The sequence below is a fragment of the Periophthalmus magnuspinnatus genome, chromosome 16 (assembly GCF_009829125.3).
Source record: "Periophthalmus magnuspinnatus isolate fPerMag1 chromosome 16, fPerMag1.2.pri, whole genome shotgun sequence".
Lineage (NCBI taxonomy): Eukaryota > Metazoa > Chordata > Actinopteri > Gobiiformes > Gobiidae > Periophthalmus > Periophthalmus magnuspinnatus.
In genome coordinates, this window is record NC_047141.1 from 93,576 (window position 1) to 114,249 (window position 20,674).

At 43.6% G+C, this 20,674-nt stretch overlaps 1 protein-coding gene across 3 annotated transcripts in view; it reads left to right on the forward strand.

The window, feature by feature from the left end:
* myo1eb (myosin IEb) overlaps positions 1 to 20,674 on the forward strand; it is a 50,617-nt gene that overhangs the window by 26,557 nt on the left and 3,386 nt on the right. The window contains exons 16-24 of one of the 3 annotated variants that reach the window (XM_033980315.2): positions 4,233 to 4,318; positions 4,428 to 4,509; positions 4,931 to 5,136; positions 5,241 to 5,385; positions 5,931 to 6,045; positions 6,759 to 6,928; positions 8,743 to 8,888; positions 11,765 to 11,911; positions 12,425 to 12,582. In XM_033980315.2, coding sequence (XP_033836206.1) covers positions 4,233 to 4,318; positions 4,428 to 4,509; positions 4,931 to 5,136; positions 5,241 to 5,385; positions 5,931 to 6,045; positions 6,759 to 6,928; positions 8,743 to 8,888; positions 11,765 to 11,911; positions 12,425 to 12,582 — 1,255 coding nt within the window. The remainder of the gene's footprint in view (positions 1 to 4,232; positions 4,319 to 4,427; positions 4,510 to 4,930; positions 5,137 to 5,240; positions 5,386 to 5,930; positions 6,046 to 6,758; positions 6,929 to 8,742; positions 8,889 to 11,764; positions 11,912 to 12,424; positions 12,583 to 20,674) is intronic. The other 2 variants (XM_055227634.1, XM_055227632.1) reach the window with 2 other exon arrangements.

Here is a 20,674-nt window from a genome sequence, read left to right on the forward strand (position 1 = left end):
AGTTTATGATCTGAAAATAGGTAAAAATCGCCAGAAAATTCAGCCTTTGTGAAAGCTGTAGGTGCCCTGTCAGTCCCTGACAGCCCTTGTCAGTCCTTGTCAGCAGAACACGATCAGTTTGTGTGTATTATTTTCATTGCGCAATGTAATCACACACACACTGTCCCTACTGTGAAACATGGAGGTGGCTCTGTTATGTTCTGGGGCTGCTTTGCTGTATCTGGCACAGGGTGTCTTTGTCTGTGCAGGGTACAATGAAATCTCAAGATCTCTGTTTTTAAACAACACTTGAACTGCCGTTTTCTCCCATTTGAAAACTACAGTAGCTTTCAGCTATTTTTAGCCCAGTTTGCATGTTCCTTACTGTGCGCTGTCATCTATCGCCCTCCGAAATATAACAAGGATTTTATTCGGGAGTTTTCAGAGTTACTTGCAGATTTACGAACACAATATGACAGTTTGCTGATTTGTGGTGACTTCAATATCCATGTTTGCTGCCCATCCAGTCAGCTGGCCAAAGAGTTTCAGAGCCTCTTGATCTCTTTTGACCTGGCGCAGTCAGTAAACGCCCCCACTCATCAGCACGGTCATACACTGGACCTGATCATCTCCCACGGGCTGTCTATATCCATCTCAGAAATAAGTAACATCTGCATTTCAGACCATCTCCCTGTCATATTTGAATTTAAAGTCCCTCTTTCTGCAGCCAAATCTCTCACTCCAGCCGGTCGTCGCCGAACCATCACATCCACCACAGCTGGAGAATTTGTTGCTGCCTTCAAGAACACCACGCTTTATTCCCAGGGCCCTTTTCCTCTGTGCCCAGAGGATTTTATCTCCTCCTTTCATTCCACCTGTTCAGGGATTCTTAACATCATTGCTCCTTTCAGATGCATGTCTGCCAGATCCAAACCAGACCCCTGGCTTAATGACACCACCCGCGCCCTCAGGCGGCAGTGCAGACAGGCTGAGCGCAAGTGGAAGAAGGACAAGTTACATGTATCACTGGGAATATTGAGGGACAGTCTCACTGGCTATCAAAATGCAGTCAAAGCTGCTAAATGTCAGTATTTATCAAATGTTATTTCCACCAGCTGCAATCGCCTCAGAGTGCTATTCAGTACTATTCAGTCTGCTACAAACCCATTTACTGATGTTCTCCAACATGCAACAAAGTCAACCTGTGATGACTTTCTTTATCATTTTGTTGAGAAAGTAGCCTCTGTTAGACAGAGCATTAACAATATGTGTAACAGTTTTGATTTGTGCTCTTCTCCTGGACTCTCTGTGTTTAATGTGTTTGAGCCAGTGTCACTGTCTCTCCTCTCTGAGGTGGTCCAGGGGTTGAGACCGACTAACTGTCCTATGGACATTATTCCATCCAAGATACTCAAGCAGGTTTTTAACACAGTGGGTCCTTGTCTCCTCACTGCTCAAAGTGCAGAATGACATTCTTTTATCCCTTGATGCGAAAAAAACCTGTACTGCTAGTCATGTTGGACCTTACTGCTGTGTTTGACACCGTGGACCATTCGGTCCTCTAACACGTCTGGCCCAACAGGTCGGCCTTCAGGGACCTGTGTTGCAGTGGTTTAGGTCATATTTAACAGATAGGACTTTCTCTGTTATGATTGGTGACCTCTCCTCCTCAGCCCCTTTGATCTCTGGCGTGCCACAGGGATCAATTTTGGGCCCTGTTTTATTTTCTCAATACATGTTGCCCTTAGGTGCAGTTATTTCAAATCACAATGTGTCCTTCCATATGTATGCAGATGATTTACAAATCTACCTGCCAGTTGTTCCTGATTCCTCTGACAGTCTGGAATCCATCAAAAGATGTCTAGATGATATCAAACTGTGGCTGTCTCAGAATTTCCTCTGCTTGAATGAGGATAAAACTGAATGCATTGTGTTTGGAACATCTAACCTGCCCAGTATCTCAGCTCCTGGTCGTATTGCTTTGGGCCCCCATTTTAATCATGTCAAAATTTTGGGGGTGAATTTGGACAGCGGTCTAAAATTTGACAAATAGACTCTGTGATCAGAGCAAGCTTTTTTCAGCTCCGCCTTCTGGTGAAAGTCAAACCCTTCTTGAGCTGTGGTGAGCTGGAGAAAGCCATCCACGCCTTCATCAGCTCCCGCATAGACTATTGTAACGCTCTCTACGCAGGGATTAACCAAGCTGATCTTCACCGCCTGCAGCTCGTGCAAAATGCTGCAGCCCGCCTGCTCACGAACAGTTGCAAACATGACCAAATCACCCCTGTTCTGTACTCCTTGCACTGGCTCCCTGTCCAGTTCAGAATTCATTTTAAAATTGTAATGTTTGTTTTTAAAGCACTAAATGGCCATGCACCTTCTTATCTGTGTGAGATTTTGACCCCTCACCAACCCAGCAGAGCTCTACGATTTGCTGGGCAACATCTGCTGGAGGTCCCCCGGTCCCGGTGCAAACAGTGGGGCAATCGTTTTTTTACAGTGGCGGGTCCACTCATTGCCCATAGAGTTGCGTTCCATCTCTGACCTGCCTCTGTTTAAAGCCAAACTGAAAACTTATTTATTTAGAACGGCTTTCAGCACTTAGTGGCCCTGTGACTCTTTCCTTATTTTAATGGTGTAATATGCTCTGTTGATTTGTATGAAGTTTATTGTTTTTAATCGTGTTTCTAATGTTATGCAGCTCTTTCGGCAGCTTTGGTTGTTGGAAGGTGCTATAGAAATAAAGTTTGATTGATTGATTGAAGATTATCAAGGGATTCTAGAGAGAAATATGCTGGCCAGTGCTTGGTCTCAGTCACAGGTCATGGGTCTTGCAACAGGACAATGACCCAAAACACATGGCTAAAAACACCCAAGAATGGATAAGAGGAAAACATTGGACTATTCTAAAGTGGTCTTCTATGAGCACTGACCTAAATCCTATTGAGCATCTTTGGAAGGAGCTGAAACATGCCGTAAAGAAAAGGACATACATAGGATGAAGCCACTCTGCTTTATTCTCTCTCTGTGACAGACATAATAGACACACGTTAATACACGTTAAATAATGTGTGTGTATGTATGTATATATATATATATATCTATATATGTGTATATATCTATATATGTGTATATATCTATATATGTGTATATATATATATATATATATATATATTTTTTTTTTTTTTTTTTAAACACACAAGGACGACACTGAGACCAGAATGAAAGAATAACTGGACATGACCACATCAGATAAAAATTGGTTCCTGCTTCTTTTTTACATAAACAGAATGCATGTGCATATGTCATATACACTATGAGTTACAAGGGTCACCTGCATTTTGTTAATGATTTTATCCTGTACTTCATGAGATTTGTTTGATTTAGTGATTGTTTTGCATGGTTTAGTATTTTCATCCACTGCTAGTTGTCCAGTTTGATACCAAAGTCATATTCCCAATTTTGCTTAATATTAATAACAACACCCATATTCATATTGATATGGTCATATATATTTGTTATAATTTTATCTTTTAATGCAACAGCTTTTTATAAGAATATTATCTAAAATACTGTTTTGTTTTGTTTTTTTATACCATTTTTATAATATGTAATGGAACGGAGATAGCTTCTGATTTGCAGATATCGAAAGAAGTGGGTTTGTGGGATGTTAAATTTGATTTTAAATTGCTGGAATGACTTTGTAGAATCATCAACCTTAAGATCTGATATTTTTGTGGTGCCCACTTCCCTCCATTCTCTAAAACAAGAGTCAGTACAGGTGGATTGAAAATGTGGATTATTATCAATAGGTGCTAAAAAAGAATAATATGTCAACACAAAGGTGTCTCCTCCTTCCTTTTTTCTCCTTGCCTCCTCTTCTCATCTCCTCCCTTTTTGTTTCCTTACCTCCTGGTCTCCTCCTTCCGTCTCTTTGTCTCATCTTCTCATCTCCTCATTCTTGTTTTCTTACCTTGCTACCTTGTGTCTTCCTTCCTAGCCTCCTTGCGTCTCCTTGTCTCCTCTTCTCGTCTCCTCTTCTCGTCTCCTCCCTCCTATTTTTCTAACCTGCCCTGCTTATCTCCTCCTTCCTAACTTCTTTATGTCTCCTTATCTCTTCTTCTCATGTCCTGCCTCCTTGTTTCCTAACCTGCCTTCCTTTTCTTCTCCTTCCTAACTTCCTCATGTCTCCTTGCCTCCTCTTCTTATCTCCTCCCTCCTTTTTTCCTAACCTGCTCTCCTTGTCTCCTTAGGTGTCGTATGATGTCAGTGGGTTCTGTGAGAGGAACCGAGATGTTCTGTTTAACGACATCATCGAGCTGATGCAGAGCAGCGAGTTGTGGGTCTTGTAAAGTCTCATTTGATTATTATTGTATTATTTGAATTTTTCATGCTTATGTTGTTATATTCGTGTGTGTGTGTGTGTATGTATACACGTGCATGCCCAGTCCATTCATCAGAGCTCTGTTTCCTGAAAACCTGGATGCCGAGAAAAGAGGACGTCCCACCACCGTCGGCTCCAAGATCAAGGTTCAGATCTGTTCAGCCCCTCCTATGTTCAGTGTACTCTGTTCTAGAGATGGACTGATGTTTTCTTTTTTGTTTTGTATTTTCATGCCTGATACCGATTGTTTTGAATGTGGAGAAACTGTTCACTGATGAGCTCTGAATATTTCCCCAAATGATATACACTGCCTGACAAAAAAACAAAAATTTAACTAAGCAAATAGGTTTGAGCAACTTTTGTTTTTGGCCAGGCAGTGTAATTTGAATTTTAGTCCAGTGCCACCCACAGCCTTGTAATCCCCTGCTCTGGTTCTGATCTGGCTGTGATTCTAGTGTGATCCTACTATGATCTGATTGTAATCCTCAGAAACTGGCAAACTTACTGTTGTAGATCCTTTGGTTATAACCCTTTCTGTTCTGGTTGTGATCGCTCTCTGATCCTTAGAAACAGGCCAACACTCTGGTGCAGACCTTGATGCGCTGCACGCCACACTACGTTCGCTGCATCAAACCCAACGAGACCAAACGTCCTGGAGACTGGGAGGAGAAGAGAGTGCGCCACCAGGTGGAGTATCTGGGACTGCGTGAAAACATCCGGGTGCGACGGGCCGGCTTCTCCTACAGGAGGGTCTTCAACAAGTTCCTACAGAGGTCAGTCCTGCTTTAGTCCTGCTTTAGTCCTGCTATTGTCCCACTTTTGTCCTGCTTTGGCCTGCTTTATACCTGCTTTAGTCCTGTTTGTGGTCTTGTTTCAGGTATGCGATCCTCACTCCTCAGTCCTGGCCTGTGTGGAGGGGGGAGCAGCATGAGGGGGTTTTGCACCTCCTCAGGTCTGTGAACATGGACCAGGACCAGTACCAGCTGGGCACCTGCAAGGTCTTCATCAGAGCACCAGAGTCGGTACGCAAACACCAAGTACTAATACTACTACTGCTACTACTGACACTACTTATCACAATACTGGCACTACTACTGCTGCTACTGATGCTTTTACTCCTGCTACTGTTACCATTAATACTTTACAGTGGCATCACACTGGGGGTGTTCTACATGTATCTCTATGGTGAAATATTCAACCGTTACCATGGTGACACAACAAGACAAACACTGAAAAACGTTTTAAAATGGTCTGAAAACTCAAGAAAAAAAAACAAAATTTTCAGGAGCCCGTGATCAATCCGAGCATTCATGGTCCTGTTTACGAGTTTCATATTCAATAAAAAGGTGAGAGTGACTCACTGAAAAACTGCTGGCTAATGTTAGCTAATTTGTTTAACAGCACAAATCAGCTCACCTGTTGTAGTTCAACTATGTCAGAGCTCCCCCAGAGACTGTTTAAACTGCAAGGTATCAATTGCTACTACTACTAATACTACTGTAAAATGTTTTTTGTATGAGATGCCTTGTCCTGGTTCAGACCTGTCTTTCACCATGATGCCCTGCAGCTGTTCCTGTTGGAGGAAATGAGGGAGAGAAAGTACAATGGTTATGCTCGAGTCATTCAGAAAGCCTGGAGGAAACATGTGGCAGTACAAAAGTACGTCAAGATGAGGCAGGAAGGTAAGTCCTGGTTTAGTCCTGGTACAGTCCTGCTTCAATCCTGGTTCAGTCCTGCTTCAGTCCTGGTTTAGTCCTGGTTCAGTCCTGGTTCAGTTCTGGTTTAGTCCTGTTTCAGTCCTGATTTAGTCCTGGCCTGAGCCTAGTTTAGATTGGATTTAGTACTGGTTTAGGCTGGTTTTGACCTCGTTTAGTGTGTCCTAGTTTAGTCCTGTTTTCTTATTTTTTTATTTTATTTAGTTGTAAAAGGACAGCACATATTAAGGAACATTTAAATACATAAATATGTAAAGATTATAGCCAACATGGCTTATTTCCACCTTTAGCGCCTCACCAGGTTGATGTATAAGGAAGAAAAACAGCAACAATAACACAAAGCACAACACACTCACTATAGGCACGACACACTCACTATACACACACGACACACTCACTATACAACACACAACACACTCAATATATAACACACAACACACTCACTATATAACACACAACACACTCACTATACAACACACTACACATGACACACTCACTATATAACACACAACACACTCACTATATAACACACAACACACTTTAGTTAGTTTAGTCCTGGTTTAGTTCTGGTTTATTTTGGGTTTAGTCGTGTTGTAGCCTTGGTTTAGTTCTACTGTTATCTTGGTTTAGTCCTGGTTTAACCCTTGTTTAGACCTGGTTCTGACCCAGTTCTTCCTCAGCCTCAGACATCCTACTGCATAAAAAGGAGCGTCGCAGGAACAGTCTGAACCGGAACTTTGTGGGAGACTACATCGGTCTAGACCTGCACCCAGAGATCCGAGCGCTCATTGGGAAGAGAGAGAGAGTCGAGTTCGCCGATGTGGTGCTCAAGTACGACCGGAGGTTCAGAGTAAGTACAGAGACACGAGGCCCGACACCCAAAACCAGAGAGAGAATCGAGTTCACCGACATGGTGCTCAAGTTCGACCGGAGGTTGAGGGTCAGTCCAGACTCCTCTGAAGGCTCAGTCCAACAAAGACGGAGATCCCTCAGTAAAATCAGAATCTTATTATTTACTGCCAGCTGCCAGTTTATGTTTTTTAATGTGGGAACATTCCATGTGCACACACACCGCAGATTGTATAAATAAGTGGACTAAGTGTGACGTCATCCAAAATGTTGGGCTCCAAACAAAGCTCATTGAGACTAGCACTTATAGTGGCTAATCTAGAGTCCAATTCCACATTTGTATCTTAGCAATCAAAGAGCTAATCAGGAGCGTGGCTGCTGAAGGTAATTCCCCTTCCCATCTGCACTGCTGGTTTGGCAGGGAGGGGATGCTTAGCAGTGCTGCCAATCAAACCTGTTGTTAATGTTAGCAAGAGCAATATTGAGGGAAAGAAGGCACCTGATTGGTCTGTTATTAGTACAGAGTGGGTCTCCTCTGCTCTCCCTCTGGGATCCTCTGCTTTCCCCCCCATCTCCTCCAACCTGTCATAGGCATTAGGCAGTCATTAGGCACACAGGAAGGTGCCCCAGTCCTCAGATCAGACCTGCAGAGCCTGAAATGACTGAACAGAGAGACAGAGAGTCATGTGGGTGCTTAGGGATTCATGTTTGAGTTTCAGATTTGAGCGGGTGCCATGAAACTTGGCTGGTGCACTGAGACTTGTCTGGGTGCTCTGAAACTAGTCTGGGTGCTCTGAAACTAGTCTGGGTACTCTGAAACAAATCTGGGTGCTCCGAAACTAGTCTGGGTGCTCTGAGACTTCTCTGGGTGCTCTTAGATTTGGCCCCCCAGCACCCATGGGATCAGCTCCTATGACATTTTTATTATATATATATTGCGTGTGTAACAGGTATATGGGGTAAAGACCCGAGTAATAGTGCTAATACTTTGGGCTAGGATCAGAAGACCAGGGATTCGGCTCAAGGAGAGAGTGACAGAGACAGTATGCTGCAGTTGGTACCATGTATTAAAAAACATGTAACACAATAGACAAACAATGGCCATACACAAATAACAAATCAAATTGATCAGTGAAATCCAATAATAAAGTTCATCCAGTGATAGTTCAAATGTCCACAACCCCCCTCAGTCTATATACTGCAAGCAGCAGAAGTTCAAACAGTCAGTTTATAAAATGTTGGAGGTAGATTGTGGCTGGGTCAATTTGACCTAACGATGAGAGGTAGAGTAGGGGCGGAGTGGAGGTAGAGTTGGGGTAAAATAAGGTTGCGAGGCAAAAGAGACTGGCTATAAGCCTCCTACCGGCCCGACCAGAGCAGGTGCAGTTCACTTGTTGCACAAGTTTCCCGATCTAGGTTCGTGGGTTAGTCTGTAGCTCGCCATCTGGGAATGAGAACCTGGCCAATTCCCCTTTATATTATGTAATCGAATCTCACCCCTCACGTGGCATTTCCTCGATGGTCGGTGCCTATGGTTGAAGAGTAAGTTTGACGAAGTTGGAGAGTTGTTATGACAAAATGAGCGTATATGGCAACTTTAAACCTACCGGCGTCGCATGCTCCTCGCGCTAGCCTCGCACCTGCCGGGTGTGTGGAGTTGCCGGATAATATGGGCACTGATTGGCTACAACAAGTCACGTGAGCGGGCATGTGAAATTTACGCAGCGGAGGGGAATGAGAGAGAGGGAGAGAGGGAACTAATATACCAGGGGATCCGCAATTTTCACCCGGGTTACACATGTTTTTCTGTTTCAGAGCGTGAAGCGAGACCTCATACTGACCCCTAAATACCTGTACCTGATTGGTCGAGAGAAAGTGAAGCAGGGGCCGGACAAAGGACAGATCCAGGAAGTCCTCAAGAGGAAGATAGAAATCCAGAAGATCCAGTCTGTCTCCCTCAGGTGAGACAGGAGACCAGACCAGGACCAGGCCAGGACCTGAAAAGGCCCTCTCTTTCCTCTGATCAGCCCACACACCCGTCTCTGTCCTCTGGTTGGCCCACACCGTTCTATCTCCTCTGATTGGCTGATTGCGACCCTGTCTCTCCTCTGATCGGCCCGCACACTCCTTTCTTGCCTCTGATTGGCTGTTGTGATATTTTCTTTCCTCTGATTGACCCACATACTCCTTTCTGTCCTCTGATTGGCCAATTGTGACCCTCTCTCTGTCCTCTGATTGGCCCACACACCCATTTCTCTCATCAGATTGGTCAGTTGTGACCCTCTCTTTCCTCTGATTTGCCGGTTGTGAGGTTGTGACTTCTCTCCTCTAATTGGCCCACACACTCCTCTCTTTCCTCTGATTGGCCCCCACACTCTTCTTTACCCTGATTGGCCCACACATTCCTCTCTGTCCTCTGATTGGCTCACACACTCCTCTCTGTTCTGTGATTAGCCCACACACTGCTCTCTGTCCTCTGATTGGCCCACACAGTCCTCTCTGTTCTTTGATTGACCAGGCGCTCCTCTCTCTCCTCTGATTGGCCTACACACTCCTCTCTCTCCTCTTATTGGCCTAGACACTCCTCTCTTCTCTGATTGGCCCACACACTCCTCTCTGTCCTCTGATTGGCCCAAACACTCCTTTCTCTCCTATGATTGGCCAGTTGTGAACCTCTCTCTCCTGATTGGTCAGTTGCGACCTTCTCTCTCCTCTGATTGGCCCACACACTCCTCTCTCTTCTCTAATTGGCCCCCATGCTTCTTTCTTTCCTCTGATTGACCGGTTGTAACCGGTCCTCTGATTGGCCTACACACTCCTCTCTCTCCTCTAATTGGCCTGTTGTGACCCTCTATGTCCTCTGATTGGCCCGCACACTTCTCACTCTCTTCTGATTGGCTCACACACTTCTTTCTCCTCTGATTTGCCGGTTGTGACACTCTCCTCTGATTGGCCCACACACTCCTCTCTGTCCTCTGATTTGCCCACACACTCCTCTTTCTCCTCTGATTGGCTAACACATTCCTTTCTCTCTGCTGTTGTGACCCTCTCTTTACTCTGATTGGTCAGCTTTGACCCTCTGTCTCTTTGGCCGGTAGTGAGCCTCTCTCTCCTCTGACTGGCCCACACGCTCCTCTCTTTCTCCTCTGAATGACTTACACACTCCTCTCTCTCCTCTAATTGGCCGGTTGTAAATCTCTCTGTCCTCTGATTGGCCCACACACTTCTGTCTGTCCTCTGATTGGCCCACACACTTCTGTCTGTCCTTGGTGTGGCCCACACACTTCTCTCTGTCCTCGGTGTGGCCCACACACTCCTCTTTCTCCTCTGATTGGCCAACACATTCCTTTCTCTCTGCTGTTGTGACCCTCTCTTTACTCTGATTGGTCAGTTTTGACCCTCTCTCTCTTTGGCCGGTAGTGAGCCTCTCTCTCCTCTGAATGACCTACACACTCCTCTCTCTCCTCTAATTGGCTGGTTGTAACTCTCTCTGTCCTCTGATTGACCCATACACTCCTCTTTATCCTCTTATTTGTCAGTTGTAACCCTCTCTCTCCTCTGATTGGCCGGTTGTGATCCTCTGTCCTCCTATTGGCCCACACACTCCTCTCTGCCCTCTAATTGGCCCTCACACTGCTCTCTCTCCTCTGATTGGCCCTCACACTCCTCTCTCCTCTGATTGACACACACACTACTCTATCTCCTTTAATTTGCTAGTTAATAATAATAATAATGCCTTACACTTGTAATGCGCATTACAATTGTGACCCTCTCTCTCCTCATTGGCCCACACACTCCTCTCTGTCCTCTGATTGACCCACACACTCCTCCCTGATTGGCCCACTCACTCTTCTCTCTCCTTATATTGGCTAACACACTCCTCTTCCTACTCTTATTGGCCCATAAGCTCCTCTCTCTCTCCTCTGATTGGCCCACACACCTCTTCTATGATTGGCCGATTGTGACTCTCTCTCTCCTCTGACTGGCCCACACACCCCTCTCTGTCCTCGGTGTGGCCCATACACTTCTCTCTGTCCTCTGATTGGCTCACACTCTTCTCTCTGTCGTCGGTGTGGCCCACACACCTCTCTCTGTCCTTGGTGTGGCCCACACACTTCTCTCTGTCCTCGGTGTGGCCCACACACTTCTCTCTGTCCTCGGTGTGGCCCACACACTTCTCTCTGTCCTCGGTGTGACCTATACACTTCTCTCTGTCCTCGGTGTGGCCCACACACTGTTCTTCTCCTGTGCTTGGCAGATTGTGACCCTCTTTCTACTCATTGGCCCACATACTCCTCTCTGTTTGGCCCACTCACTCTTCTCTCTCCTCTTAATGGCTAGCACACTCCTCTTTCTACTCTTATTGGCCCAAACGCTCCTCTCCCTCCTCTGATTGGCCCACACACTCTTCTATGATTGGCCGATTGTGGCCCTCTCTCTCCTCTGGCCCACACACTTCTCTCTGTCCTCTGATTGACCTACACACTCCTCTGTCTCCTCTAATTGGCCAGTTGTGACCCTTTCTAAACTCTGATTGGCCCACACACTCCTCTCTGCCCTCTGATTGGCCCAGACACTCCAGTCTGCCCTCTGATTAGCCCACACACTTCTCCCACTCCTCTGATTGGCCGGTTGTGACCCTCTCTCTCGTCTGATTGGCCCACACACTACTCTCTCCTCTGATTGACCCACACATTCCTCTTCTCCTCTGATTGGCCATTTGCGACCCGCTCTCTCCTCTGGCCCACACATTCCTCACTCGTCTGAATGATCCCCTGCGACCTCTTTTCGTTTGATTGGCCCTCACCCTCTTGTCTCTCGTCTGATTGGTCCTCAGCTGTCTCCAGGACGACATGTTCGTGGTCCATGAGGAGGAGTACGACAGCGTCCTTCAGAGCGTCTTCAAAACGGAGCTCCTGAGTCTCATGGTCAAACGTTACAACGAGAAGACCAACAAGAAGCTCCCCCTGAAGTTCAACAACCTGTAAGTCTGAAACTAGGGCTATACTAGGACTAAACCAGGTCTAAACCAGGACTAAACCGGATCCAAACTAGAACTGAACCAGAACTGAACCAGAACTAAACTGAACCAGGACTGAACCAGGAAGACCAAGAACAAGCTGCCCCTAAAGTTCAACAACCTGTAAGTCTGAAACATGGTCTAAACAGGACTAAACCACAAGTAAAGCAGGACTAAAGTAGGACTAAACCAGTTCTACCAAAGACTAAAACTGGACTAAACCAGGATTAAACCAGAACTAAACCAGGACTAAGGCAGGGCTGATCCATGAGAAAACAAGGACTAAAGCAGGGCTAAACCAAGACTAAACTAATACTGAACCAGGTTTGAAACAGGACTAAAACTGGACTAAACCAGGTCTGAACCAGGGCCAAAGCTGCTTTAGTCCTGCTTTAGTCCTGCTTTAGTCCTGCTTTAGTCCTGCTTTAGTCGGGTCGATACTTGGTTTAGTCCTGGTTCTGACCCGGTCTCTCTCAGTCTGGAGTTTAAGGTGAAAAAAGGAGGCTGGGGGCCATTCACTTCAGGCGGGTCTAGACAGATCCAGTTTTCTTTGGGTCAAGGAGACGAGGCTGTTCTTAAACCCAGCGGGAAGATTCTACACGTGTCTATCGGCCCGGGATTATCCAAGGACTCAAGTAAGACCTGTTTAAGACCTGTGTTAGACCCTTTGAATTGGTTTAGATCCACGTAAGACTGAGATCCCAGAACTTGTTTAATTTTGGCTCAGTGTATCACATGGTTGCTGGGTAACAGTTATGGAATTACTCAGTGTGATGTCATGATTTCCAATAAGGAAGTGTATCTAAACCTAAACAAATTGCCAAACCAAGGAAGAAAATTGTAAAAAAAAAAAAAAATAGCTGAATCATAAATAGTTAAAACTGCAAGCAGTGAAATATTTTATTGAAAAAATTGTGATTTAGGTGAAAATTCACCATGACCACACCCAAAGTCATATTCAAAATATAAATGATAACACTGGTCAACACTAAATTTATTGTCTAAGATTTGTTAGCCGATTTAGGATAATTTTGATGTGCTGAATCCAAAATCACATTGGTTTTGCTCAATCAGGTCAACGTTCTGAACTTAAGCTACATATTTGTTTTTGGACGATTTTGTTTACATGTATGAGGATTTTCACGTCATATGATGCAAAATTCTGTTATATTTCTCGCTATAAACAAATTCTGAAGATTTTGCATGTGCCAACTTATGACTAATTGTTTTTTTTTTATATTACAAGTGAATGAAATGGCTTCGACTAGAAGATCTTGCAAAAATAAGCCTGACATATTCTGCTACATCTGCGGTGAATACACCAATGTTCCTAACAGGAATCAAGTCACAAGTTTCATAAAGCGTGCTTACCATGCTTATTTTGGTATTAAACTTGGTGACCAAGATGAAGCTTGGGCACCACACATGGCATGCAAGTCATGCATCAGTGGACTAAAGGCAAGAAGAGTTGTCTGAAGTTTGGAATTCCCATGGTTTGGAGGGTGCCGACATCAATAGCTACTTCTGGGCTATTGATGTGACTGGGATCAACAGAAAGAACCGAAGCAGCCTCAAGTATCCTGACCGTGAATCAGCACGTCGTCCTGTGATGATATTCCAGTACCTGTCTTTGTAGAAGTTCCTGACATCAGTGACAAAGATTCCTCAGGTGTGGTTTTAATGATGATGCTCCACATCCTTTTTCCCAAAAGGAGCTAATGTTCAGGTTTCCTGAGAATCTGGGATCACTGAGTGATGAGCAGGTGGAGAGATTCCATCAGGACATAAAAGAGATGGAGACCAGGTATCAGGGACGCTGGGATGCAGTCATGATGGCTGATTACTGTTGGACTCTGAAGAGAGACATCCCTGCTGCTGAGCATTCAAGGGGTTCATAGAAACAGAAGTTCATGTCCTGAATTTTGCACAATGATAACGTAACGTACCAATTTACATGTATTTACCTTTATCAATTAACATAACTTAACATTTAATTAATACATTCTGTTAGAAAACTATTTTTTATCTCCTAAAACATTTTTTGGATGAGAAATATTAAAGAAAATCAACTGATAATGTCACAAAATTGTAATCAATTTAGTCAGAAGATCGGATTTTTCTAAATCAAATTAGCATAAAAACCTGACCTGACTGAGAAAAATGGATATCATTTTTGGATTCAGCAGTGCAAAATGGTCCCAATTTAGTTGAAAAAACACAGACAACTTTCAAAAATATTTTTTTGTAACCCAGTGTTCATTCATCACACATGGGTTTAGTGGGATTTGGCCAAATTTAAATGTGAGGGTGTGCACTTTTGTCATTACCAATGTCATTATCCAATATGGCCGACTTCCTGTACATTTTAGGGCAGGGCCATAATATCATTTTTTGTCATGTCCCAACATGTTCTATTTTTTTTACCTGTGTTTCAGATTTTTACGTTAACTTTTTTCCAAGTCTGGCTCCCATTGGTCCCATGAAAATCAAAGTTTGAGGTGGCGCTACTGAGTCGTCTTTCGTTATTTTTTCTCAGGGTCTTTTATGAGAATTAGAGCTCGTGGAGTTCTAATTTTTGACACCACTCACTGTCGGGGCGTGTTTACTACCTTGATTTTTGCCATTTTCTATGCTGTGGACGCGGTTTTAATGAGTCCCTCACCGGGACGTTGTCCCAGGCTCGGGCCTAATTAAAACTGCAAGCAGTGATAAAGGCGCTCGCCACCCCTTACGACCGTGGGGTAAATGCCACCGAGAAGATCCCGTCTTTCGTTCCCGCTAACATCGGCCCTCCCCCCAAAATCAGCGTCTCAGTAATACTACTCCATTCATTCCAATTAGACCATTTATGAAATTTTCACGCCTGCACGGTTGGAAATAGAGGTATGTCTTCATTGGCTTTTTTGTTCAGTATGATGACAGGAATATGTGTACCAAATTTCAATGGTCAATGGCACAGTAATTATTTTTCATCACAGTTAACCAAAACCCATGTATTTCAATGAGAAATGTCAGATGTTGCCATGGCAACACCTTTAAAAATAGAGGTATGGTGTCATTTACTTTTTTGTTCAGTATAGGAATAGGGATGTCCATGTCCAATTTCAAATGTTGGTGACAAAGTATTTTTTTTGGCGTACCATTTAAAATTTCAAGTTGGCGCTGTGGAGCAATGTAATATTTGACATGTGTACATTGCATATCTATGCACTCAGATCAAGATTTTGAACAAAACATATATTAATGCCAGAAAATAGGAAAGTGCATGTTTGAGTTATGGGCCATTTAAAACTTAAAAAAAAGTCTATTTTTTTGCAGGCTGGCCACACCCACATTTTATAACTTAAAAAAATTCAGGAGCGTCACCTATAATCCCACATGGGTCTAGTTCATTTGGAGCAATTTGCAAGTTTCTTTGAATAAAAATCTGAGATGCAAAAATTTCAAACGTGAGAGTTAAAATTTTGATGGGGTCATAATATAATTTTTAATTGTCTTGACATGTTCTATTTTTGTACCAAATTTCATTTGTCTACGATGAAAAAGGTCTCTCATGGCCGTAATGTATTGATTTTTGAGGTGGCACTAATGAGTCATTTTGAAACATTAATTTTTTTGCACATGAAAATACAATTTTTTTTGCCAATCTTGAATTTTAGGCCATAGTTCAAGTAGTGTAGAGCATCTATTTAGTCTACAACAAAGTCCAGTACTCTGAACCCCATGTATTTCAATGACACATTTATTATGTTACCACGGTAACATGGTTACAAATAGAGGTATGTTCTCATTGGCTTTTTTGTTCAGTTTGTCAAGCCAAAAGTCCATGCCGAATTTTCAATTCAATTCAATTCATTTATTTTTGTAACGCCCAAAATCACAACAACAGTTGTCTCGAAGGGCGTTCATGTTTTGGTTGATGGGGGAAACCGGAGTACCCGGAGGAAACCCATCCAGACAAGGGGAGAAACATGCAAAACTCCACACAGAAAGGCCTGGGCGACCCGGGGATCGAACCAAACCCTCTTGCTGTGAGGCATGAGTGTTGCCACTCAGCCACCGTGCTGCCTACACACAAAAACAAAACAACAGGAAAAATCAGACAAAACAAGAAAAATCGGCCAGGCGAGGAGGAGGAGAGCCGGGCGAGGAGGATGAGAGCCAGGGGAGGAGGAGAGGGTCCAGCTGTCATCGGGGCATCTGAAAGAGTTACACTCCACAGGGGGAGTGGGACAGGGGACAACATGTGAATAGCATTCCTGATGAGAAAATAGGACAAAGTAGAGGATAGTGCTCAGGTTGCCATACTTCCCCCAGCTAGATATCTCCTACTGCAGCCTATCTTATCCCGGGTTTTAATGTCCCTAACTCCCTCACTAAGTAACCTGGTCATAAGCTATACCGAAGAGGAAGGTTTTAAGCCTGGTCTTAAATACAGAGACTGTGGGGGCCTGTTTAACATCAGCAGGGAGTTGGTTCCATAGCACAGGAGCTTGGTAACTGAATGCTCTCCCTCCCACTGTACTTTTGGACACTCTAGGAACCACTAATAGTCCTGCATTCTGAGAGCGGAGTGCTCTGTTTGGCTGGTACGGGACAATAACATCTTGCAGATAGGATGGGGCCATACCGTTTAAGGGTTTTGTATGTCAGGAGGACGACTTTGAATTTGATTCTAAGCTCGACAGGAAGCCAGTGCAGATATTTTAGTACAGGACTGATGTGGTCTCTTATTTTAGTTCCTGTTAGGACTCTGGCCGCTGCATTTTGGACCAACTGGAGGCTCCTTATAGTACTTTTGGCGCAGGCGGCGAGCAGAGAATTACAGTAATCAAGTCTGGAAGTAACAAATGCATGGATGAGCATCATTTTTAGGTAAAATATTTCTAATTTTAGTTATATTTCGCAGGTGAAAGTATGCGGTTTTATAAGCTAGGTTTATATGGGCTGTGAATGAGAGATTTTGATCAAATAGGACTCTAAGATTTTTTTACAGTAGGGCTAGAAGCAATACTCACATTGTCGAGTGAGATTATCTGGTCCGACAGAGAATCTCTTTGACCTTTGGGACCAACAACAATGACCTCTGTTTTTTCAGGATTTAAGAGCAGGTAATTCAAGGTCATCCAGGTTTTGATGTCCTTCACACAGGCACTGAGTTTATCAATTTGCAAGTTTCTTGAATGAAAATCCGATGCGCAAAAAATTCAAATATGAGAGGTAAAATTTAGAAAAAATGGGGTTCCGCCCACAATGGCCGACTTCCTGTAGGGTTTAGGGTGAGGTCATAATAAATTTTTTTACTTGTCTTGACATGTTCTATGTTTGTACCAAATTTCATTTGTCTATGATAAAAACGGTCTCTCATTGGCGTAATGTATTTTGAATTTTGTGGTGGCGCTATTGAGTCATTTTGTTACGTTAATTTTTTTGAACATCAAAATAATACATTTTTCACCACCCTTGAATTTTGGGTCCAATAAAATTGACTTTTCGTTAACGTTCAGGGGGTCAAAAGTTGCTTCAATCTGGCCACCAAAATAATAATAATAATGGTAATGCATTTTCCACCCATTATTTTTCTCCTAAACCATAACAGCTACAGTCATGTGACTTTCTCACATTGTGACCCATCACAAATAAGGCCCCTGTGAATTTTTTCACAAGTCCATGACAAATCGATTGTCTTCTACGAATTTTTGAAAATGAAAAAATGCCAATATCCCATATGGACCCTCTAATAATATTAGATAAATTTACTCCTGTTGATGAGGTGGAGATTACCTCAGTCATCATGTCGTCAAAACCATCAACCTGTTTGCTCGACCCTATTCCAATCAGACTCCTCAAAGAAGCCCTCCCCCTAATAATAGATTCCATCCATAACATAATAAATATGTCGTTAGAAAATGGCTACGTTCCTCAGTCCTTTAAGTATGCTGTGATTAAACCCCTTTTGAAAAAACCTAACCTAAATCCTGATGAATTAGTCAACTATAGACCTATCTCTAATCTTCCCTTCCTCTCAAAAATTCTAGAACGAGTTGTGGTGAAACAGCTCTGCCGCCACCTGCAGGACAATAATATATTTGAAAAATTTCAATCTGGATTCAGAGCTCACCACAGCACAGAGACTGCACTGCTTAAAGTAACAAATGATTTACTACTAGCTGCTGATAACGGGCTGGCTTCAGTCCTGGTCCTACTGGACCTCAGTGCAGCGTTTGACACCATTGATCACAACATTCTACTGCAGAGGTTAGAATGTGACATTGGAATCAGAGGGACCGCCCTCAAATGGTTTAAATCCTATCTATCAGATAGGTACCAGTTTGTTAGTATAAACCAGAGCACCTCTCCCTGTTCTAAAGTAGCCTGTGGTGTTCCACAAGGATCTGTGCTTGGTCCAATCCTATTTACTCTGTATATGTTGCCATTGGGGAACATTATCAGAAAACATGGCATTAATTTTCACTGCTACGCTGATGACACTCAGCTGTACTTATCAATGAAACCAAATCAGACTGATCAAATAGATAAACTCAGTGCCTGTGTGAAGGACATCAAACCTGGATGACCTTGAATTACCTGCTCTTAAATCCTGAAAAAACAGAGGTCATTGTCGTTGGTCCCAAAGGTCAAAGAGATTCTCTGTCAGACCAGATAATCTCACTCGACAATGTGAATATAGCTTCTAGCCCTACTGTAAAAAATCTTGGAGTCCTATTTGATCAAAATCTCTCATTCACAGCCCATATAAACCTAGCTTGTAAAACTGCATACTTTCACCTGCGAAATATAACTAAAATTAGAAATATTTTACCTAAAAACGATGCTGAAAAACTCATCCATGCATTTGTTACTTCTAGACTTGATTACTGTAATTCCCTGCTTGCCGCCTGCCCCAAAAGTACTATAAGGAGCCTCCAGTTGGTCCAAAATGCAGCGGCCAGAGTCCTAACAGGAACTAAAAGAAGAGACCACATCAGTCCTGTACTAAAATATCTGCACTGGCTTCCTGTCGAGCTTAGAATCAAATTCAAAGTCCTCCTCCTGACATACAAAGCCCTAAACGGTATGGCCCCATCCTATCTGCAAGATGCTATTGTCCCGTACCAGCCAAACAGAGCACTCCGCTCTCAGAATGCAGGACTATTAGTGGTTCCTAGAGTGTCCAAAAGTACAGTGGGAGGGAGAGCATTCAGTTACCAAGCTCCTGTGCTATGGAATCAACTCCCTGCTGATGTTAAACAGGCCCCCACAGTCTCTGTATTTAAGACCAGGCTTAAAACCTTCCTCTTCGGTATAGCGTATGACCAGGTTACTTAGTGAGGGAGTTAGGGTTATTAAAACCCGGGATAAGATAAGCTGCAGTAGGAGTAACTAGCTGGGGGAAGTATGGCAACCTGAGCACTATCCTCTACTTTGCCCTATTTTCTCATCAGCAATGCTATTCACATGTTGTCCCCTGTCCCACTCCCCCTGTGGAGTGTATCTCTTTCAGATGCCCCGATGATAGTTGGACCTCCTCCTTGCCTGGCTCTCCTCCTCCTCGCCCGGCTCTCCTCCTCCTCGTCTGGTCTTCCTCCCCCTCGCCTGGCCGATTTCTTATGTTGTCTGATTTTTCCTGTTGTGTCTGATTTTCCTGTTGTGTCTGATTTTTCCTGTTGTGTCTGATTTTTCCTGTTGTGTCTGATTTTCCTGTTGTGTCTGATTCTTCCTGTTGTTTTGTTTTTTGTGTCTTGGCGGCACGGTGACTGAGTGCCATCACTCATGTCTCACAGCAAGAAGGTTGGTTCGATCCCCGGGTCACCAGGCCTTTCTGTGTGGAGTTTTTCATGTTTCTCCCCGTGTCTGGATGGGTTTCCTCCGGGTACTCCGGTTTCCCCCATCAACCAAACATGAACGCCCTTCGAGACAACTGTTGTTGTGATTTTGGGCGTTACAAAAATAAATGAATTGAATTGAATTGAATTGAATTGAAATTTGAAGAGGGCGCTAGAGAGCCATTTTGTGAGAGAGTGCCTTGATTTGCATATCGTTGCGTTCAGCTTACAAATGTGCATAAACACTGTATTAGCGTTTTCCCAACAAAAAATGTGTGAAAGAGAAATATTTTATTGAAATTTTCCAAAAATTGCAATTTTGTTGAAAATTCACCCTGACCACACCCGAAGTCATAATCAAAATGTAATTCATAATCTTTAATCACACATGGGTTTAGTGGGATTTGGCCAAATTTGAAGTGTTTGTGATAAACTGTGCAAGAAAATGTCCTGAATGCGAGGGTGTGCACTTTTGTCATTCCTGGGTTTGATCTAATATGGCTGACTTCCTGTACATTTTAGGGCGGGGCCACGATATCATTTTTGTCATGTCCTGACATGATCTATTTTTTTATGTGAGTTTCAGATTTTGACGTTGACTTTTTTCCGAGTTGGGCCCCCATTGGCCCCATGAAAATCAAAGTTTGAGGTGGCGCTACTGAGTTGTCTTTCTTTATTTTTTATCGGGGTCTTTTGTGACAATTGCTCCTTGCCACGTCGGGGCGTGTTTACTACTTGATTTTTGCCATTTTCCATGCTCCGGACGCGGTTTTAATGAGTCCCTCGCCGGGACGTTGTCCCAGGCTCGGGCCTAATTAAAACTGCAAGCAGTGATAAAGGCCCTCGCCACCCTTTGTGACCACGGGGTACATGCCACCACGGAGATTCTGCCTTTTGTTTC